At 40.4% G+C, this 20,784-nt stretch overlaps 1 protein-coding gene across 8 annotated transcripts in view; it reads right to left on the bottom strand.

Moving 5' to 3' along the window:
- The window catches only part of ADAM22 (ADAM metallopeptidase domain 22), a 175,290-nt gene that overhangs the window by 129,737 nt on the left and 24,769 nt on the right, over nt 1-20,784 (bottom strand). For 5 of the 8 annotated variants that reach the window (XM_069959504.1, XM_069959508.1, XM_069959507.1 and 2 more), the window contains exon 3: nt 3,226-3,330. The exons of 2 other annotated variants lie outside the window; for them this stretch is intronic. In XM_069959504.1, coding sequence (XP_069815605.1) covers nt 3,226-3,330 — 105 coding nt within the window. Of the gene's footprint in view, nt 1-3,225; nt 3,331-13,746; nt 13,927-20,784 lie in introns of those variants that run through there. One more of the 8 variants, XM_069959509.1, reaches the window with a different exon arrangement.

Below are 20,784 nucleotides of genomic sequence, written 5' to 3'. Positions count from 1 at the left end.
GTCTCCTCTCTGGATGAGTCTTCAGGAGCCTCAGATGTTATAGATGGTCTCCTCTCTGGATGAGTCTTCAGGAGCCTCAGATGTTATAGATGGTCTCCTCTCTGTTGGAGTCTTCAGGAGCCTCAGATGTTATAGATGGTCTCCTCTCTGGAACAGTCTTCAGGAGCCTCAGATGTTATAGATGGTCTCCTCTCTGGATGAGTCTTCAGGAGCCTCAGATGTTATAGATGGTCTCCTCTCTGGATGAGTCTTCAGGAGCCTCAGATGATATAGATGGTCTCCTCTCTGGATGAGCCTTCAGGAGCCTCAGATGTTATAGATGGTCTCCTCTCTGAATGAGTCTTCAGGAGCCTCAGATGTTATAGATGGTCTCCTCTCTGGATGAGTCTTCAGGAGCCTCAGATGTTATAGATGGTCTCCTCTCTGTTGGAGTCTTCAGGAGCCTCAGATGTTATAGATGGTCTCCTCTCTGGATGAGTCTTCAGGAGCCTCAGATGTTATAGATGGTCTCCTCTCTGGATGAGTCTTCAGGAGCCTCAGATGTTATAGATGGTCTCCTCTCTGGATGAGTCTTCAGGAGCCTCAGATGATATAGATGGTCTCCTCTCTGGATGAGTCTTCAGGAGCCTCAGATGTTATAGATGGTCTCCTCTCTGGATTAGTCTTCAGGAGCCTCAGATGTTATAGATGGTCTCCTCTCTGGATGAGTCTTCAGGAGCCTCAGATGTTATAGATGGTCTCCTCTCTGGATGAGTCTTCAGGAGCCTCAGATGTTATAGATGGTCTTCTCTGTTGGAGTCTTCAGGAGCCTCAGATGTTATAGATGGTCTCCTCTCTGGATGAGTCTTCAGGAGCCTCAGATGTTATAGATGGTCTCCTCTCTGGATGAGTCTTCAGGAGCCTCAGATGTTATAGATGGTCTCCTCTCTGGATGAGTCTTCAGGAGCCTCAGATGTTATAGATGGTCTCCTCTCTGGATGAGTCTTCAGGAGCCTCAGATGTTATAGATGGTCTCCTCTCTGGATGAGTCTTCAGGAGCCTCAGATGTTATAGATGGTCCCCTCTCTGGATGAGTCTTCAGGAGCCTCAGATGTTATAGATGGTCTCCTCTCTGGATGAGTCTTCAGGAGCCTCAGATGTTATAGATGGTCTCCTGTCTGGATGAGTCTTCAGGAGCCTCAGATGTTATAGATGGTCTCCTCTCTGGATGAGTCTTCAGGAGCCTCAGATGTTATAGATGGTCTCCTCTCTGGATGAGTCTTCAGAAGCCTCAGATGTTATAGATGGTCTCCTCTCTGGATGAGTCTTCAGGAGCCTCAGATGTTATAGAGGTTATTGGGAAACTGCAAAGAAATCAGAGAAATAAATGAGTGAGGAAATGAACATTTTGTCTTTGCACAGTTGTAGAACAGTCAGAGATGAGAGGGTTGTCAGTTGTCAGGCTCTTACCTCTAGATGAGTCCCAATAGATGTTGCATGTAGGCTGATCCTCCATCTCCACCTGCAGCCTTCAGTCCACCTCCATATCCTCCACCGCTGACAGGTGGGTTGTGGAAATCTTTCTCCTCTTGATGGATACATCCACCATCTCCACATCGTCAGGGAATTGCCGTCCTCCAACCTCCATGCGCTCGCAGATCCTCTTATATGCCCTCTTCAGTATGCAAGCTGGTCTTAGGATAGGGTAGGGTTTGGGGGTGGAGCAGGGTTTGGGGGTGGAGCAGGGTTTGGGGGTGGGGCAGGGTTCGGGGGTGGGGCAGGGTTTTGTGGCTGGGCCACAGTGACCTGAATATTCTGGCGAAATCAGTTTCTCTTTCTCGTCATCCTGGGACTCTCCTACACTCCAACTCCAAGAAAAGCTAGCCTGGACTAACACTGCTGTCAGGGTGAAGCTTGGTTTTATTGCCACAACCAAGTTCCATTGTGATATCATCCTTATACGTGACATGATGACATCACAAGCAGTGGGTGTGGCCAAAGCACACAGAGATGAACACTATAGAGGAGATTTATCAAAGATGGTGTAAAGTGACACAGGCCCAGTTGCCCCCGGCAACCAATCAGATTCCACCTTTCATTTTCCAGAGAGTCTGTGAGGAATGAGAGGTGGAATCTGATTGGTTGCCGGGGGCGACTGAGCCAGTCTCACTTTACACCATCTTTGATAAATCTATATGTACCTGCACTGGACTCCTACAATATAACATTACACTTTTAGTCCCATTAGTAAATAATAGTAATAACCAGTGTTTTCTTTGCCGTGTAGTGCAGCACGGGGTCTATTGAGGGGCTTTATTGAGGGTAATAATTGATCAGGAATACACCCCCTCCCCATTCTGCTTTATGGTACTGAGTGTTGTCCTAACCTGACGGATACATCATGAAGGAGCTCCCAATGTATGTTAGATGGCTCCTATGTTCTGGATGGTAGATGCCGCTGTTAGGCGTCTCACAACCCCCCCAGCATATATTTACATGGAAGCTATAAAATAGTGTGAATGTGTACCTGTCATGTATAACCTATGGAGGGGGATGAAATGACAGCTACTTAACCCCATCATTACTCTGCTCCCTACTCTGAGGCCACGCTCACACAAGGTATTTTTTCATTAAACAATGGCCGTCGTTGCAGATTGCAAAAACGGCAGTTGATTAACGCCACTGCGGCATTGCATTAAATTGCATGGAAACACGGCCGTAGTTTATACACACTATATACACTACGGCCGTAGTTCTCTGGAGCCGCACAAAATAATTGACATGTCTATTGTGTTCACTGAATAGCGGCTGCACAACATAGCCTGTGTACTAAATGTAAAGTGCAGCTCCCGGACATACTTTACATTGTTCTCTATGGCTAATTGGAACGTGGGCACACCCGAATGTGCCCTCGTTCCAATTCAAATGAAGTGATCGGTGAACATCTCAGACAGTGGCTGGCGCTTCACACGGCCATGTCATAAAACAGCCATTTTTTGCCATGTGTGATGATGAATATCACAGGTGTATCACGCCACAAAACATACATACCACCCCAATCCAATACTTGACTGGAGTGTACTCGGGTCTCTTGACCCACATTACTTGGTCACTGGTTGGCAGAAAAATGAAACTTAAAAAAAAAAAATGAATTGCCAAAAAGTCTGAACACTTAAGATTCATCTTGTCTGTAGTTTTATTTTTTTGGAGGCTGAATTGAGGCTGATTTGTGCAGGTAATACCTACAGCAGATTGCGGTTGCAGGCAGGTAGAAGAGACTTCACAGGTCTGGACAATGTCCATAGAAATGTAGTGATGTAACTCGGCCCTTCTGGTGGTGACATCTTGTTTCTCACATCGGACGTGCATGAGGGTCACAAAAAAAGCAAGTAGAGTAGAGATCAGCGGATTTACAGTAATAACGAGGTAATGGTGGGCTGCAGTCATTAGCGGTGGGGCCACTCCATATGCAGCACACTCCTACTGTATACGGAGGGGTTAAATGCCGCTGTCAGGTGTGACAGCGGCATGTACACTGTAGAATAGCCGGCACAAGCGGTCGCTATGTGCAGGCTATTTGAATTTCGCGCCGCCAGGAGCTGACAGTGTGCGGGGTACGAAGGTGACACCAGGGGGCGGCACAGAGAACATGGCTGGCGCTCAGCTAGCCGCCGACCGTGTTCTTTGTGCTATACTTCATGTTAAGCTGCACTATTATGCAGCTTAAGGGTCAGTTCACACGTACAGACTCGCAGCGTAAATCTTGCTGCAAGTCTGGCAGGTCCTGGCAGTTCACTGTCACTACATACTCGCAGCGGTCTAAACGACAGCTGCGTGTATGTAATTCTGCCGGCCCCTTAACCCCTTCTGCTCCCGCTCTGCTGTGTCTGTATATACGTTACCTGTCCTCGCTGCACGGGGTCTCGGCGTCCTGCTCTCCAGCCCGGCCAATCAGTGTGTTGCCCAGCCGCAGCCACTGATTGGCTGGGCGGGAGAGCAGGATGCCGGGACCCCGTGCAGCGAGGATACACACTGGACAACTTTTTCTGTATACTATTAAAGGGGTATTCTGCTCAGACATAATTTAGTCTGTATATTAGTCTATATATTAGTCTGTATATTAGTCAGTATATTAGTCAGTATATTAGTCTGTATATTAGTCTGTAGTTTAGTCAGTATATTAGTCAGTATATTAGTCTGTATATTAGTCTGTAGATTAGTCTGTAGATTAGTCTGTATATTAGTCTGTATATTAGTCTGTAGATTAGTCTGTATATTAGTCTGTATATTAGTCTGTAGATTAGTCTGTAGATTAGTCTGTATATTAGTCTGTATATTAGTCTGTATATTAGTCTGTATATTAGTCTGTATATTAGTCAGTATATTAGTCTGTATATTAGTCAGTTTATTAGTCTATATATTAGTCTGTATATTAGTCTGTATATTAGTCAGTATATTAGTCTATATATTAGTCTGTATATTAGTCAGTATATTAGTCTATATATTAGTCTGTATATTAGTCAGTATATTAGTCTATATATTAGTCAGTATATTAGTCAGTATATTAGTCTGTAGATTAGTCAGTATATTAGTCAGTATATTAGTCTGTAGATTAGTCTATATATTAGTCTGTATATTAGTCAGTATATTAGTCAGTATATTAGTCTATATATTAGTCTGTATATTAGTCTGTATATTAGTCAGTATATTAGTCTATATATTAGTCTGTATATTAGTCAGTATATTAGTCTATATATTAGTCTGTATATTAGTCTGTATATTAGTCTATATATTAGTCTGTATATTAGTCTGTATATTAGTCTGTAGATTAGTCAGTATATTAGTCTGTATATTAGTCAGTATATTAGTCTGTATATTAGTCAGTATATTAGTCAGTATATTAGTCTGTATATTAGTCAGTATATTAGTCTGTATATTAGTCTATATATTAGTCTGTATATTAGTCAGTATATTAGTCAGTATATTAGTCAGTATATTAGTCAGTATATTAGTCTGTATATTAGTCAGTATATTAGTCTGTATATTAGTCTGTATATTAGTCTATATATTAGTCTGTAGATTAGTCTGTATATTAGTCTATATATTAGTCTGTATATTAGTCAGTATATTAGTCTATATATTAGTCTGTAGATTAGTCTGTATATTAGTCTATATATTAGTCTGTATATTAGTCAGTATATTAGTCAGTATATTAGTCTGTATATTAGTCAGTATATTAGTCTGTATATTAGTCTATATATTAGTCTGTATATTAGTCAGTATATTAGTCAGTATATTAGTCAGTATATTAGTCAGTATATTAGTCTGTATATTAGTCAGTATATTAGTCTGTATATTAGTCTGTATATTAGTCTATATATTAGTCTGTAGATTAGTCTATATATTAGTCTGTATATTAGTCTGTATATTAGTCTGTAGATTAGTCAGTATATTAGTCTGTATATTAGTCAGTATATTAGTCTGTATATTAGTCAGTATATTAGTCAGTATATTAGTCTGTATATTAGTCAGTATATTAGTCAGTATATTAGTCAGTATATTAGTCTGTAGATTAGTCTGTAGATTAGTCTGTAGATTAGTCAGTATATTAGTCAGTATATTAGTCAGTATATTAGTCTGTATATTAGTCAATATATTAGTCTGTATATTAGTCAGTATATTAGTCAGTATATTAGTCTGTAGATTAGTCTGTAGATTAGTCAGTATATTAGTCAGTATATTAGTCAGTATATTAGTCTGTATATTAGTCAGTATATTAGTCTGTATATTAGTCAGTATATTAGTCTGTATATTAGTCTATATATTAGTCTGTATATTAGTCAGTATATTAGTCAGTATATTAGTCAGTATATTAGTCAGTATATTAGTCTGTATATTAGTCAGTATATTAGTCTGTATATTAGTCTATATATTAGTCTGTAGATTAGTCTGTATATTAGTCTATATATTAGTCTGTATATTAGTCAGTATATTAGTCTATATATTAGTCTGTAGATTAGTCTGTATATTAGTCTATATATTAGTCTGTATATTAGTCAGTATATTAGTCAGTATATTAGTCTGTATATTAGTCAGTATATTAGTCTGTATATTAGTCTATATATTAGTCTGTATATTAGTCAGTATATTAGTCAGTATATTAGTCAGTATATTAGTCAGTATATTAGTCTGTATATTAGTCAGTATATTAGTCAGTATATTAGTCAGTATATTAGTCTGTAGATTAGTCTGTAGATTAGTCAGTATATTAGTCAGTATATTAGTCAGTATATTAGTCTGTATATTAGTCAGTATATTAGTCAGTATATTAGTCAGTATATTAGTCTATATATTAGTCTGTATATTAGTCAGTATATTAGTCTGTATATTAGTCTGTATATTAGTCAGTATATTAGTCTTTATATTAGTCAGTATATTAGTCTGTATATTAGTCTGTATATTAGTCAGTATATTAGTCAGTATATTAGTCAGTATATTAGTCTATATATTAGTCTGTATATTAGTCAGTATATTAGTCAGTATATTAGTCAGTATATTAGTCAGTATATTAGTCTATATATTAGTCAGTATATTAGTCAGTATATTAGTCTGTAGATTAGTCTGTATATTAGTCAGTATATTAGTCTGTATATTAGTCAGTATATTAGTCAGTATATTAGTCTGTAGATTAGTCAGTATATTAGTCTGTATATTAGTCTATATATTAGTCTGTATATTAGTCAGTATATTAGTCTGTATATTAGTCAGTATATTAGTCTATATATTAGTCAGTATATTAGTCTGTATATTAGTCAGTATATTAGTCTGTATATTAGTCTGTATATTAGTCAGTATATTAGTCAGTATATTAGTCTATATATTAGTCTGTATATTAGTCTGTATATTAGTCAATATATTAGTCTGTATATTAGTCAGTATATTAGTCTGTATATTAGTCAGTATATTAGTTAGTATATTAGTCTATATATTAGTCTGTATATTAGTCTGTATATTAGTCAATATATTAGTCTGTATATTAGTCTGTATATTAGTCAGTATATTAGTCTATATATTAGTCAGTATATTAGTCAGTATATTAGTCAGTATATTAGTCTGTATATTAGTCAGTATATTAGTCAGTATATTAGTCTATATATTAGTCTGTATATTAGTCTGTATATTAGTCAATATATTAGTCTGTATATTAGTCAGTATATTAGTCTGTATATTAGTCTATATATTAGTCTGTATATTAGTCAGTATATTAGTCAGTATATTAGTCTGTATATTAGTCTGTATATTAGTCAGTATATTAGTCAGTATATTAGTCTGTATATTAGTCTATATATTAGTCTATATATTAGTCTGAGTCTTTCCGCTGCTGGAAAACAATGAGGGGGGGACATGACATTACGGCCGCTCAGCTTCCAGCAGCCCAGTCATAGAGGAGAGGGAGGAATGCTGCCCCCTCACATGGGTCCTACACCACTCTGGCTAACATGACAAGTGCCCAAGTGACCCTAGACCCACTCAGCTACAACACCACTGTACCAGCTGACCCCCGGCCTGGCGGGCAATGCCAACGCGGCACAAACCTATCCAGACATTCTGTATTGGGCCCCAAAATCACAGGACTAAACTCCACTCTATTAAACAAGCATGATGTCTGTATTCCTCAGCTCCATTTACTTCTATAGTGTACCCCAGGTGTGGAGCTTAGAATGTGCGTACTATATGGCGGCACATACTGCATGCACCCCAGGTGTGGAGCTTAGAATGTGCGTACTATATGGCGGCACATACTGCATGCACCCCAGCTGTGGAGCTCAGAATGTGTGTACTATATGGCGGCACATACTGCATGCACCCCAGCTGTGGAGCTTAGAATGTGTGTACTATATGGCGGCACATACTGCATGCACCCCAGCTGTGGAGCTTAGAATGTGTGTACTATATGGCGGCACATACTGCATGCACCCCAGCTGTGGAGCTTAGAATGTGCGTACTATATGGCGGCACATACTGCATGCACCCCAGCTGTGGAGCTCAGAATGTGTGTACTATATGGCGGCACATACTGCATGCACCCCAGCTGTGGAGCTCATACAACATATACATCATACACAGTTGATACATTATATACATCATACACATCATATATAGCACCTACAGCATATACATCAAATATAGCAGACACAGCATATAATCATATATAACAGATGCAGGATATATATAAGAGATACAGCATATACAACCCATACATCACATATATCATATACAGCATATATATAATATACATCATATACAGCATATATATCATAAACGGCATATACATCATATACAGCACATACATCATCTACATCATATACCGCATATACAGCACATAAATCATATACATCACATATAGCACATACATCATATATAGCACATACATTATATACAGCATATACAACATATACAGCACATACATCATATACAGCAGATACAGCATATACATCATATAGAGCAGATACAGCACATACAGTAAATACATCATATACAGCACATACATCATCTACATCATATACAGCACAAGCATCACATATAGCACATACATCATATACAGCACATACATTATATACATCATATACAACATATACATCATATACAGAACAAACAACATATACATCATATACAGCACATACAACATATACAGCATATACAAACACAGCACATACATCATATACAGCATATATGTCATATACAGGACATACATCACATATAGCATATATGTCATATACAGCACATACATTATATACATCATATACAACACATACATCATATATATTGCATACAGCACATACATCATATACAGCACATACATCACATATAGCACATAAATCATATACAGCACATGTATATGATGTATATAATGTATGTGCTGTATATGATGTATATGTTGTATATGATGTATATAATGTATATGATGTATATAATGTATATGCTGTATATGATGTATGTGCTGTATATGTTGTATATGATGTATATAATGTATGGGCTGTATATGATGTATATGCTGTTTGTTCTGTATATGATGTATATGCTGTATATGATGTATATAATGTATGTGCTGTATATGATGTATATGATGTATGTGCTGTATATGATGTATATGTTGTATATGATGTATATAATGTATGTGCTGTATATGATGTATGTGCTATATATGATGTATATGTTGTATATGATGTATATAATGTATGTGCTGTATATGATGTATATGTTGTATATGATGTATATAATGTATATGATGTATATAGTGTATGTGCTGTATATGATGTATATGATGTATGTGCTGTATGTGCTATATATGATGTATATGTTGTATATGATGTATATAATGTAACATATACATCATATATAGCACATACATCATATATAGCACATACATCATATACAGCACATACATCATATACAGCACATACACTATATACATCATATACATTATATACATCATATACAACATATACATCATATACAGCACATACATTATATACATCATATACAACATATACATCATATACAACATATACATCATATATAGCACATACATCATATACAGCACATACATTATATACATCATATACAACAAATACATCATATACAGCACATACATCATATACAGCACATACATTATATACATCATATACAGCATATACATCATATACAGAACAAACAACATATACATCATATACATCATATACAGCACATACAACATATACAGCCCATACATTATATACATCATATACATCATATACAGCACATACATTATATACATCATATACAACATATACATCATATATAGCACATACATCATATACAGCACATACATTATATACAGCACATACATCATATACAGCATATACATCATATACAGAACAAACAACATATACATCATATACAGCACATACAACATACAGCCCATACATTATATACATCATATAAAACATATACAGCACATACATCATATACAGCACATACAGCATATACATCATATACAACATATACAGCATATACATCATATACAGCACATACATCATATACAGCACATACAGCATATACAACATATACATCATATACAGCACATACATTATATACATCATATACATTATATACATCATATACAGAACAAATTACATATACAGCATATACATCATATACAAACACAGCACATACAGCATATACAGCATATATATCATATACAGGACATACATCACATATAGCACATATGTCATATACAGTACATAGATTATATACATCATATACAGCACATACATCATATACATCATATACAACATATACAGCACATACAGCATATACATCATATACAGCATATACATCATATACAGCACATACATCATATACGGCATATACAGCACATACATCATATACATCATATACAACATATACAGCACATACAGCATATACATCATATACAGCATATACATCATATACAGCACATACATCATATACAGCACATACATCATATACAGCATATACAGCACATACATCACATATAGCACATACATTATATACAACATATACAGCACATATAGTATATACATCATATACAGCATGTACAGCACATACATCATATACAGAGCAAAAAACATATACAGCCCATACAGCATATACATCATATACAGCACATACAGCATATACATAACATACAGCTTATACAGCACATACAGCATATAAATAACATACAGCACATACATCATATACAGCGCATACATCATATACAGAATATATCATATACAGCATATATCATATACAGCACATACATTATATACATCATATACAGCACATATAGCATATACATCATATACAGCATGTACAGCACATACATCATATGCAGCTTATACAGAACAAACAACATATACAGCCCATACAGCATATACATCATATACAGCATATACAGCACATACATAACATACAGCACATACAGCATATACATCATATACAGCATATACGTCATATACATTGCATACAGCATATACAGCACATACAGCATATACATCATATACGTCATATACAGCACATACATCATATACAGCACATACAGCATATACATCATATACGTCATATACAGCACATACATTATATACAGCACATGCATTATATACAGCACATACATCATATACAGCACATGCATTATATACAGCACATACATCATATACAGCACATACAGCCCATACAGCATATACAGCCCATACAGCATATACATTATATACAGCACATACATCACATATATCATATAAAGCATATACATAATATACAGCACATACATTATATACAGCACATACAGCATATACATTATATACAGCACATACATCATATACAACCCATACAGTATATACATTATATACAGCACATACAGCCCATACAGTATATACATTATATACAGCACATACAGCATATACAGCATATACATTATATACAGCACATACAGCATATACATTATATACAGCACATACATCATATACAACCCATACAGTATATACATTATACACAGCACATACAGCCCATACAGTATATACATTATATACAGCACATACAGCAGATGCCACCAAGAGATTTCGGTAGCGCAAACAAGGAGTAATGAGTGGACTCTCTATCCGCCTCCTTTTTTTTTACTTTCCCCACTCTTGGCAGTGAGGAAACGGCAGCAGCTAATTACACTTCTCTTCTACTGATTCCTAGAAAGCTTCATCTAATAATACTACAGGGTATAAGGAGAAAGAATAACAATCAGAGACATCTGCAATCACCCTTATTGTGGGAATTCTGAATTAATATGGGGGGGGGGGGTCCTCTGTTACAAGGAGCATGTCATTTTCTGTTGGACCTCTCTTCTAACGATGAGTCAGGGATATACTGTAACTCTTTTCTCATTCCCTCGCTCCAGCGCTGAGATATAAGCTTTAGAGGTTTTATGCAAATTAAGAGATACAGTCCAGGAGGGGTTCCCCTGAGCTGCAAAAGCCCAGCAACATTCAGCCCCTTTTCTTCTAACGCCCCAGTACTCACAAGTAAACGTTAACACTGTCAGGGTGAGTGTTGCTGGGCTTTTGCAGCTCAGGGGAACGCCCCCTGAATTTTATCTCCAAATTTGCATAAAACTTCTGAAGCCAACATCTCAGTGCTGGAGCGAGGGATTGAAGAAAGGGTTATATCTCCCGATTCAGAGTAAGAAGATCTAATATACCCTGCCTTAACTGTGGTCATCAAAAAGCTGCTGATAGGTCCATTTGAAAGGGGTACTCCAGCAAAAATCTTTTTTCTTCAAATCAAATGGTGTCAGAAAGTTATATAGATTTGTAATTTACTACTATTAAAAACCTCCAGTCTTCCAGTATTTATCAGCTGCTGCATGTCCTGCAGGAAGTGGTGTATTCTCTCAGTCTGACACAGTGCTCTCTGCTGCCACCTCTGTCCATGTCAGGAAGTGTCCAGAGCAGGAGAGGTTTTCTATGGGGATTTGCTGCTGCTCTGAACAGTTCCTGACATGGACAAAGGTGGCAGCAGAGAGCACTGTGTCAGACTGGAGAGAATACACCACTTCCTGCAGGACATCCAGCAGCTGATAAGTACTGGAAGACTGGAGTTGGTTTTTTTTAATGGAAGTAAATTAAAAATATATAACTTTCTGAAACCAGTTGATTTGTAAGAAAAAGATTTTCACCTGAGTGCCCTTTCAAAAATGTTGGAATAATGTGATTTGTAAAACATTTTCTGGGTCATGAGAACCATCAAAGTTTATAGGAAAATAGGATTCTAGGAAAGCAAAAGCAAGGTAGCACTCCACCCCTCCCTGCTGTTTTTGTAAAAAGATGTCTAAAGACATAGAGGGACATTTACTAAGGAGTGTAATGTGTGGGACCCTTCTAATGAGGATCGCTGGATATTTTGTACCAATATCTTGTAACTGATTTATTAATATGTAGCCCTGCCATAAAAAGTCGCAGAAAAAGTCAAAAAAATTCTCAACCATATTTACCTGGTAGTGACCAGACGTAGGCCCGCACCAGTACTGACCAGACATAGGCCCGCACCAGTACTGACCAGACATAGGCCCGCACAGGGTACTGACCAGACATAGGCCCGCACAGGGTACTGACCAGACGTAGGCCCGCACCAATACTGACCAGACATAGGCCCGCACCGGTACTGACCAGACATAGGCCCGCACAGGGTACTGACCAGACATAGGCCCGCACAGGGTACTGACCAGACATAGGCCCGCACAGGGTACTGACCAGACATAGGCCCGCACAGGGTACTGACCGGACATAGGCCCGCACCAGTACTGACCAGACATAGGCCCGCACAGGGTACTGACCAGACATAGGCCCGCACAGGGTACTGACCAGACATAGGCCCACACAGGGTACTGACCAGACATAGGCCCGCACAGGGTACTGACCAGACATAGGCCGGCACCAGTACTGACCAGACATAGGCCCGCACAGGGTACTGACCAGACGTAGGCCCGCACAGGGTACTGACCAGACATAGGCCCGCACAGGGTACTGACCAGACATAGGCCCGCACAGGGTACTGACCAGACATAGGCCCGCACAGGGTACTGACCAGACATAGGCCCGCACAGGGTACTGACCAGACATAGGCCGCACCAGTACTGACCAAACATAGGCCCGCACTAGTACTGACCAGACATAGGCCGGCACCAGTACTGACCAGACATAGGCCCACACCAATACTGACCAGACGTAGGTCTGTCTGTCCCAAATAGACTTCCAAACGCCTGAACCGTTTGACCCCAAATTTGGTCCACAGATACATTGGGTGCCCGGGAAGGTTATTGCGAAGGTCCCGTCCCCGCCAGATGTACAGGAGAGGAGGGGGAGGGGGAAGAGCGGCGCCCCATAGAAATGAATGGGAAAATCTCCACACTGCACACAGGTGATATAATTAGCTGCCGCTGCCCAGCAGTTGGCAGTTGGGAGGCTTAGCAACCAATAGGATTACTGCTTTCACAGGGAGCTGGAATGTGAATGGTTGCTAGGGAAGCTGCCTCACAACATCCACAGTAATAACTGGTAGACCCCCTACTCCATCTATACATTACATGTATACAGGACCCCCTACTCCATCTATACAGTACATGTATACAGGACCCCCTACTCCATCTATACAGTACATGTATATACAGGACCCCCTACTCCATCTATACAGTACATGTATATACAGGACCCCCTACTCCATCTATACAGTACATATATACAGGACCCCCTACTCCATCTATACAGTACATGTATATACAGGACCCCCTACTCCATCTATACAGTACATGTATACAGGACCCCCTACTCCATCTATACAGTACATGTATATACAGGACCCCCTACTCCATCTATACAGTACATGTATATACAGGACCCCCTACTCCATCTATACAGTACATATATACAGGACCCCCTACTCCATCTATACAGTACATGTATATACAGGACCCCCTACTCCATCTATACAGTACATGTATATACAGGACCCCCTACTCCATCTATACAGTACATGTATATACAGGACCCCCTACTCCATCTATACAGTACATGTATACAGGACCCCCTACTTCATCTATACAGTACATGTATACAGGGCACCCTACTCCATCTATACAGGACCCCCTACTCCATCCATACAGTACATGTATAGATACGCCATACTGTGACTGGATAACACCGCTATACCAGACCTGACCAATACCGTCACACTGTGACTGGATAACACCGCTATACCAGACCTGACCAATACTGCCATACCCCCCCCCCCTCGGAAAGACTCCAGATTTTCTGAACGGGAGGGTACTGCCCCTCTGCAAGGTGCTACCCTAGGCACCAGACCATGGGTGCCTAATGGTAAATACGACCCTGCAGGTAAACAGGACACTACAGGTATACAGGACCCAAAAACTATACACTACAGGTGCACGGGACCTCCACCAACTAGATACTACAGGTATACAGGACCCCAAAACTATACACTGCAGGTATACAGAACCTCCACCAACTATATACTTCAGGTATACAGGACCTCCACCAACTATATACTACAAGTATACAGGACCCCGAAACTATACACTACAAGTATACAGGAACTCCACCAACTATATACTGCAGGTATACAGGACCCCAAAACTATACACTACAGGTATACAGGACCTCCACCAACTCTATACTACAGGTATACAGCACCTTCACCAACTCTATACTACAGGTATACAGGACCCCCAAACTTTATACTACAGGTATACCGGACCTCCACCAACTATATACTACAGGTATACAGGACACCAAACTATACACTATGGGTTTACAGAAACCCAAAACTATACACTACAGGTATACAGGACCTTCACCAACTCTATACTACAGGTATACAGGACCCCAAACTATACACTACATGTATACAAGACCCCAAAACTATACACTATAGGTATACAGGAACTCCACCAACTCTATACTACAAGTATACAGCACCTTTACCAACTCTATACTACAGGTATACAGGACCCCCAAACTTTACACTACAAGTATACAGGACCTCCACCAACTACATACTACAGGTATACAGGACTCTCAAACTATACACTACAGGTATAAAGGACCCCCGAACTATATACTACAGGTATACAAGACCTCCACCAACTATACACAACAGGTATCCAGGACCCTCAAACTATAAACTACAGGTATACAAAACCTCCACCAACTACACATTACAGGTATACAGCACCAACTATTTACTACAGGTATACAGGACCCGCGAACTATACAGTACAGGTATAAAGGACCTTCACCAACTATACACTGCAGGTATACAGGACTTCCCAAACTATACAGTACAGGTATACAGCCCCCTCAACTATACACTATTGGTATACAGGATCTCCCTCAACTATACACTACAGGTATACAGCCCCCCCCCAAGTACACACTACAGGTATACAGGACTCCCCCAACTATACACTATAGGTATACAGCCCCCCACCCCCCAACTATGCACTACAGATATGTGGGACCCCTAAAAACTATACACTGTAGGTATACAGAACCCTCCAACTATGCACTACAGGTATACACTAATTCCACTGATGAAACAATACCTTTAGATTGGCCTCCTGGGCACCTCAGAACAAATCTAATTAACACACTGACACTTTATACCCGGGCAGTGCCGGGTACATTTTCTAGTCTATATCATAAACATTAAAGTCTGTCTGTCTGTCTGTCCTTCTGTCTGTCTGTCCTCTATAGACTTCCAAACGCCTGAACCGTTTGACCCCAAATTTGGCCCACAGATACATTGGGTGCCCGGAAAGGTTTTAGCAAAGGTCCCCGCCAGATGTACAGGAGGGGAGGGGGAGGGGGAAGAGCAGCGCCCCATAGAGATGAATTGGAAAATCTCCACACTGCAAACACAGGTGATATAATTAGCTGCAGCAGACACGGCAGTTGGAGCCTTAGCAACCAATAGGATTACTGCTTTCATTTTCACAGGGAGTTGTGGTTGCTAGGGAAGCTGCCTCACAACAGATCCACAGTAATAACTGGTAGACCCCCTACTCCATCTATACAGTACATGTATATACAGGACCCCCTACTCCAACTATACAGTACATGTATACAGGACCCCCTACTCCATCTATACAGTACATGTATACAGGACATTACAGGTATACAGGACCCCCTACTCCTACTATACAGTACATGTATACAGGGCAGCATTACCAGCTGCTGCTGCCCTAAGCACTAAACCTGAGGATGCCCCATTAGCATCAGGACTGGTAGGTAATAGCTCCACACGTCACATTTAACACCGCCACACCAAGCCTGACCAATACCGCCACACTGTGACTGGATAACAACTCCATACCAGACCTGACCAATACTGCCATACTGTGACTGGATAACACTGCCATACCAGACCTGACCAATACTGCCATATTGTGACTGGATAACACCGTCATACCATACCAAATAAGACCGCCACACCAGACCTGACCAATACCGCCACATTGTGACTGGATAACACTGCCATACCAGACCTGACCAATATTGCCACACTGTGACTGGATAACACTGCTATACCAGACCTGACCAATACCACCATACTGTGACTGGATAACACTGCCATACCAGACCTTACCAATACCGCCATACTGTGACTGGATAACACTGCCATACCAGACCTGACCAATACCGCCATACTGTGACTGGATAACACTGCCACAGCACCTCCACCAACTCTATACTACAGGTATACAGAACCCCAAACTATACACTACAGGTATACAGGACCCCAAAACTATACACTACAGGTATACAGGAACTCCACCAACTATATACTACAGGTATACAGGACCCTCAAACTATACACTACAGGTATAGAGGACCACCGAACTATATACTTCAGGTATGCAAGACCTCCACCAACTCTATACTACAGGTATACAGCACCTCCACCAACTCTATACTACAGGTATACAGGACCCTCTATACACACTGACACTTTATACCCGGGCAGCGCCAGGTACATTTTCTAGTGATTACATAATATTGCCGTGTATAGCCCACAAAATTACACCATATAGTGCCCAAATAATGTACAATCTTTACTATAACATATATTGCCATATACCATATACAACTGAACTGTTATATTGCTATATACCCTATGGCTATATGCTGTATACTACTAGACTGTTATATACTGTATACTACTGGACTGTTATATTGTTATATAGTGTATACTACTGGACTGTTATATTGCTATATACCGTATGGCCATATATTGTATACTACTGGACTGTTATATAGACCGACCCCCCCATCATATCGGCTTTATTGCTCGGTGTATTACTCTGATATCGTCCTCCTTATGGAGGCTTCTTCATCTTGATCCCTTTCTTCGTCCTTCATCCACCTTCCTGTAGAGATGAATAATGCAATAACTCCTATAACTCACTCCAAGAAGCTTGGGGCAGTGTAGCCGGCTGCTCCTCGCCTTCTCCTAGGAACATGGATTCAGTATTCTGTTACATGAAAACCTGACAAACTTCTGACACCTGAGAAGAGCGGCATGATGTGCGGCGCTGCCCGACCCTTGTATTCGCAGTATGGAGCGCACACACAACGGGGGATTTCCTAAAGTGGATCTCTGCTTATTGCTGTGGAGCCCTAAGTACTGAGATCACTCCGGACCATGTATACAAAATAACCTCCCAGATCACTATAAATTAGAAAGGGGAGGAGCCACTGAGAAAAGGGATGGGACAGCTGGGGCTATTACTGGTGACATGGTGATAGCTCCTATAATAGCTGTTTCCTCTAAGTCCTTGGAATGGGAAATGAAACCAGCACATAGTGACAGAATAGTCCTCAGCTAACTTTTGGTTCTTTACCTTTTAACACAGTTTGACACTCAATCACCAGGAGTAGCAGAGTGCTTAGTACAGGCGCGGCTCTGCTATTCCATGCTTCTGCCTGTACCTAGCAGTAAGATCAGCAGCAGGGAATATGGAATCACTGGCAGCCGGGCATGTAGTGCAGGCATTGCTCTGCTATTCTGTGCTGCTGCCCATATTGCTGAGTATGGGCAGCAGCAGGGAATAGCAGAGCCTAAACTGACTACTAGGCTGCTCCCAGGGCTATACAGCTTGCCTTCTCCGGCAGTGCGTATGGCACCAAGTACCAAGCTATACCACTGCCCGTACACACAGCTATACCACTGCCTGTACACAGCTATACCACTGCCTGTATACAGCTATACCACTGCCTGTATACAGCTATACCACTGCCCGTACACACAGCTATACCACTGCCTGTACACACAGCTATACCACTGCCTGTATACACAGCTATACCACTGCCTGTATACACAGCTATACCACTGCCTGTACACACAGCTATACCACTGCCTGTACACACAGCTATACCACTGCCTGTACACACAGCTATACCACTGCCTGTATACAGCTATACCACTGCCTGTATACAGCTATACCACTGCCCGTACACACAGCTATACCACTGTCTGTATACACAGCTATACCACTGCCTGTACACACAGCTATACCACTGCCTGTACACACAGCTATACCACTGCCTGTACACACAGCTATACCACTGCCTGTATACAGCTATACCACTGCCTGTATACAGCTATACCACTGCCCGTACACACAGCTATACCACTGCCTGTATACACAGCTATACCACTGCCTGTACACACAGCTATACCACTGCCTGTACACACAGCTATACCACTGCCTGTACACACAGCTATACCACTGCCCGTACACAGCTATACCACTGCCTGTACACAGCTATATTACTGCCCATATACAGCTATACCACTGCCCGTACACACAGCTATACCACTGCCTGTATACAGCTATACCACTGCCTGTACACACAGCTATACCACTGCCTGTACACACAGCTATACCACTGCCCGTACACAGCTATACCACTGCCCGTACACAGCTATACCACTGCCTGTACACAGCTATACCACTGCCTGTACACACAGCTATACCACTGCCCGTACACAGCTATACCACTGCCTGTATACACAGCTATACCACTGCCCGTACACAGCTATACCACTGCCCGTACACACAGCTATACCACTGCCCGTACACACAGCTATACCACTGCCTGTACACAGCTATACCACTGCCTGTATACAGCTATACCACTGCCTGTATACAGCTATACCACTGCCCGTACACACAGCTATACCACTGCCTGTATACAGCTATACCACTGCCTGTATACAGCTATACCACTGCCTGTACACACAGCTATACCACTGCCTGTACACAGCTATACCACTGCCTGTACACAGCTATACCACTGCCTGTATACAGCTATACCACTGCCTGTATACAGCTATACCACTGCCTGTACACACAGCTATACCACTGCCTGTACACACAGCTATACCACTGCCTGTATACAGCTATACCACTGCCTGTATACAGCTATACCACTGCCTGTACACACAGCTATACCACTGCCTGTACACACAGCTATACCACTGCCTGTACACACAGCTATAGCTATATCAAAGAGAGAAAGCTATGCCAAAAAATACCATAGCACACCAAAATAAGTAAAGTTGAATAAAAGTACTTTATTAGAACAGGTACAATGTTAAAGACTAATGATCCCATAAACTTAAAACCAATTAAAAATAATGGACACACATGGAGGTACCCGGTATGGCACCATCCACAATGGCACCCCAATAGAGGTATAACACACACCCTGTATAAATAAAGTGCAAGTGCAAGATGTAAACCACAATAGAGACACCAATATATAAGTATACAGCCCAAGTAATGTGCTTAATCAACAATAACCAGAAAATATATACACACACTGTGACCAATAGTATAAACAATGATGAAAAGAAGTGATAAAAAATCAAATCAGACCACAGGATGTCAACATAGGTATGAGGTAACAGGGTGGTGATGGGGTGTCAAGGGAGAGACCCCCACGCGTTCCGTCTGCCCAACCGAATTTTCGTGAGTATGTGTCTTTCTCTCAATAGAGCGACACAGTCAAGAACGAAATTTCTACAAAAGGAGGTAATATCGCATAGCTAATATAGCCAGTGATTTTGCCACACGTTTTTCTATATGATGGATTACTGTATACAGCTATGCCACTGCCTGTATACAGCTATACCACTGCCCATATTAAATGCATTAATGTTCGTTATTTTACGTCT

This window comes from Dendropsophus ebraccatus, chromosome 2 (genome assembly GCF_027789765.1).
Source record: "Dendropsophus ebraccatus isolate aDenEbr1 chromosome 2, aDenEbr1.pat, whole genome shotgun sequence".
Classification (NCBI taxonomy): Eukaryota; Metazoa; Chordata; class Amphibia; order Anura; family Hylidae; genus Dendropsophus; species Dendropsophus ebraccatus.
The sequence above is the reverse complement of the archived record's forward strand: the minus strand, read 5'-3'. Positions and strand labels throughout refer to the sequence as shown.